This window comes from Microtus oregoni, unplaced genomic scaffold, assembly GCF_018167655.1.
Source record: "Microtus oregoni isolate MIOR12 unplaced genomic scaffold, Mior012 000050F_002, whole genome shotgun sequence".
Taxonomy (NCBI): Eukaryota; Metazoa; Chordata; class Mammalia; order Rodentia; family Cricetidae; genus Microtus; species Microtus oregoni.
In genome coordinates, this window is record NW_024543226.1 from 220551 (window position 1) to 222693 (window position 2143).

Here is a 2143-nt window from a genome sequence, read left to right on the forward strand (position 1 = left end):
CCCCTCTCCGGGTCTCTGGACCTGCCCCGGCTCACTCCCTCCAGCCCGCCATCCCAGCCAGGCACCTGTTCCCGGTCTCGCAGCTGCTGGCGCAGAGCGCGGGTCCCGACAGCGCGGACAGCAGGAACAGGAGGAGCAGGTGAGGGAGGCGGCGGCCCGGGCCTGCGGAGCCCGTCATCCGGGAGCGGCGACCCCCGGCCCCGCTGTCGCAGCGCAGGCCGAGGCAGCAGGTGGCCCTTCCTGTGCGCGCAGCAGCGCGGCCTGCCTGACGGGGGCGGGCCCGGGCCGAGACCCTCGGGGAGCAGGAGCCTGCGCCCCCCGACTGCTTCCCCAGCCCCCGGCCGGCTCCCCTGCAGCTCCAGTGCCCAGGGCTGGTCGGCGGGGCGAGGCGAGGCGGGGCAGGGGCAGGGGCGGCCGTGGCGGCGGGAAGAACCTGGGCTGGGGCGGGGGTACCCAGGGAGGCCCTGCGGGTCCTTCCTTCTCCCCTCCCTCCGTCCCCCCCCCCCCATCCCATCACCGACCCCCCTCCTGCCTGGTTCGTTCGCAGGTCCCAGGAGTCCAGCTTCGCAGCGCACCTGGTGGTGAGCATCGCCCCCCAGGAGAAGGCAAAGATAGGCCCAGGTGGGTGCTGGGACAGGCCTGAAGGCCCGAGAGGGGGAAAAGGGACCTGGGCAAAGCTGAGTCCGACATCCCAGAGCCCAGCTTGCCCCCTACTAGGCCATCCTCCTCTCTCATCTTAGCCTTCCATTTTAATGACGCAGATGCCATGGAGATGGATCTGCAGGAAAAACAGTGGGCTTTGGGAAGAGATGGACTGGAACGGGGCCCCCGAGAGAGCACGTGGGGCTCTTGGGTGGGGAAAAGAATTTTGAAATGTGCATAGTAGGCACTCCGTCCTCATTGCTAATCAGCCCGCCAAGATATCTTTTCTTTCTCTTGCTTCTTAGGAATAATGGAGTCCAAAGAACAAGGAGGAAAAAATCTCAACATGGAAAATGACCATCAGGGCAAGGAGGAAAAGGAAGAAAAGCCGCAGGGTGCTAAGAAAAGGGTGCAGCCTGTGGTCCTGCCTCTTGAAGCTGAATACTCTGCGCCTCGAGGAAATCGCAGGCGCTTCCGCATTAGGCAGCCCATCGTGCACTATAGATGGGACCTGATGCACAGGGTCGGAGAGCCCCAGGCAAGGATGAGAGAGGAGAACAGGGAAAGGTTTGGGAAGGATGTGAGACATCTCACGGAGAAGTTGAGGGAAAGGCAGCTGAGCCATACTCAGCGGGCAGTTAGCACTGACCCCCCTCACCATGACCATCATGATGAGTTTTGCCTTATGCCCTGAATGCCTGTTTTTCTCTCAAGATTATACGGGGACCCCTGCTTCAAAAACTTAATGTTTGTGATGTACGGTTTTAAATTTTGAGGGTGCTTCTTTCATGTGGATCTCTTCCTGTGTCAGCTTCTAATTGCAACTTGTGTTCTTGACTCAGTCTGTAATTCTTTTGTTAGCAGAATTTATCAGTTGCATGGAAAGATGCTCCTTACATATTGTGAAGTTAATAAAGCAAATTAAAAAGGCATTCTCTGCACTTTTACAAAATTTTTCTTTATATAAGGGTACGGACGGGCTGGAGACATGGTTCAGAGGTGAAGAGCACTGGCTGCTCTTCCAGAGGTCCCGAGTTCAATTCCCAGCAACCACACGGTGGCTCCCAGCCATCTGTAATGGGATCTGGTGCTTCTTCTGGCATGTAGAAGATACATGCATACATGCAGGTAAATGTACATAATAAATGAAATTTTAAAAAAGTGTGCACAGTCACATAAATGGAGTAAATGATGTTGATCACTTGAAGAACTGAAAAAAATCTTCCATTATTTTTTCAAAATTGAACACATTACTTAACGAATTTGGTGGCTTAAGAGATTGCTTAGCTTTTAAGAGGGTTGTTCTTCCAGAGAATCCAGCTCTATTTCCCAGCACTCACAGGGTAGCTCACAACCATATATACCTCCAGCCCCAGAGACTCTGGTGACTTATGGACACCAGACACAAATGTGCTACAGACATACATGCAGCCAAAACACTCATACCTGAAATAAATCTTTAAAAAATTAATTGGTTTCTTAATAACCTTATAAAATGATA

General features: G+C 54.0%; 1 protein-coding gene across 1 annotated transcript; it reads left to right on the forward strand.

Moving 5' to 3' along the window:
* LOC121436718 (protein BEX2-like) lies at positions 1 to 1569 on the forward strand. The gene is made up of 3 exons (XM_041636733.1): positions 1 to 139; positions 548 to 621; positions 948 to 1569. Exon 3 carries the CDS (start codon positions 953 to 955, stop codon positions 1334 to 1336), a length of 384 nt encoding a protein of 127 aa, XP_041492667.1. The 5' UTR covers positions 1 to 139; positions 548 to 621; positions 948 to 952; the 3' UTR covers positions 1337 to 1569.
* Positions 1570 to 2143: the final 574 nt, after the last annotated feature.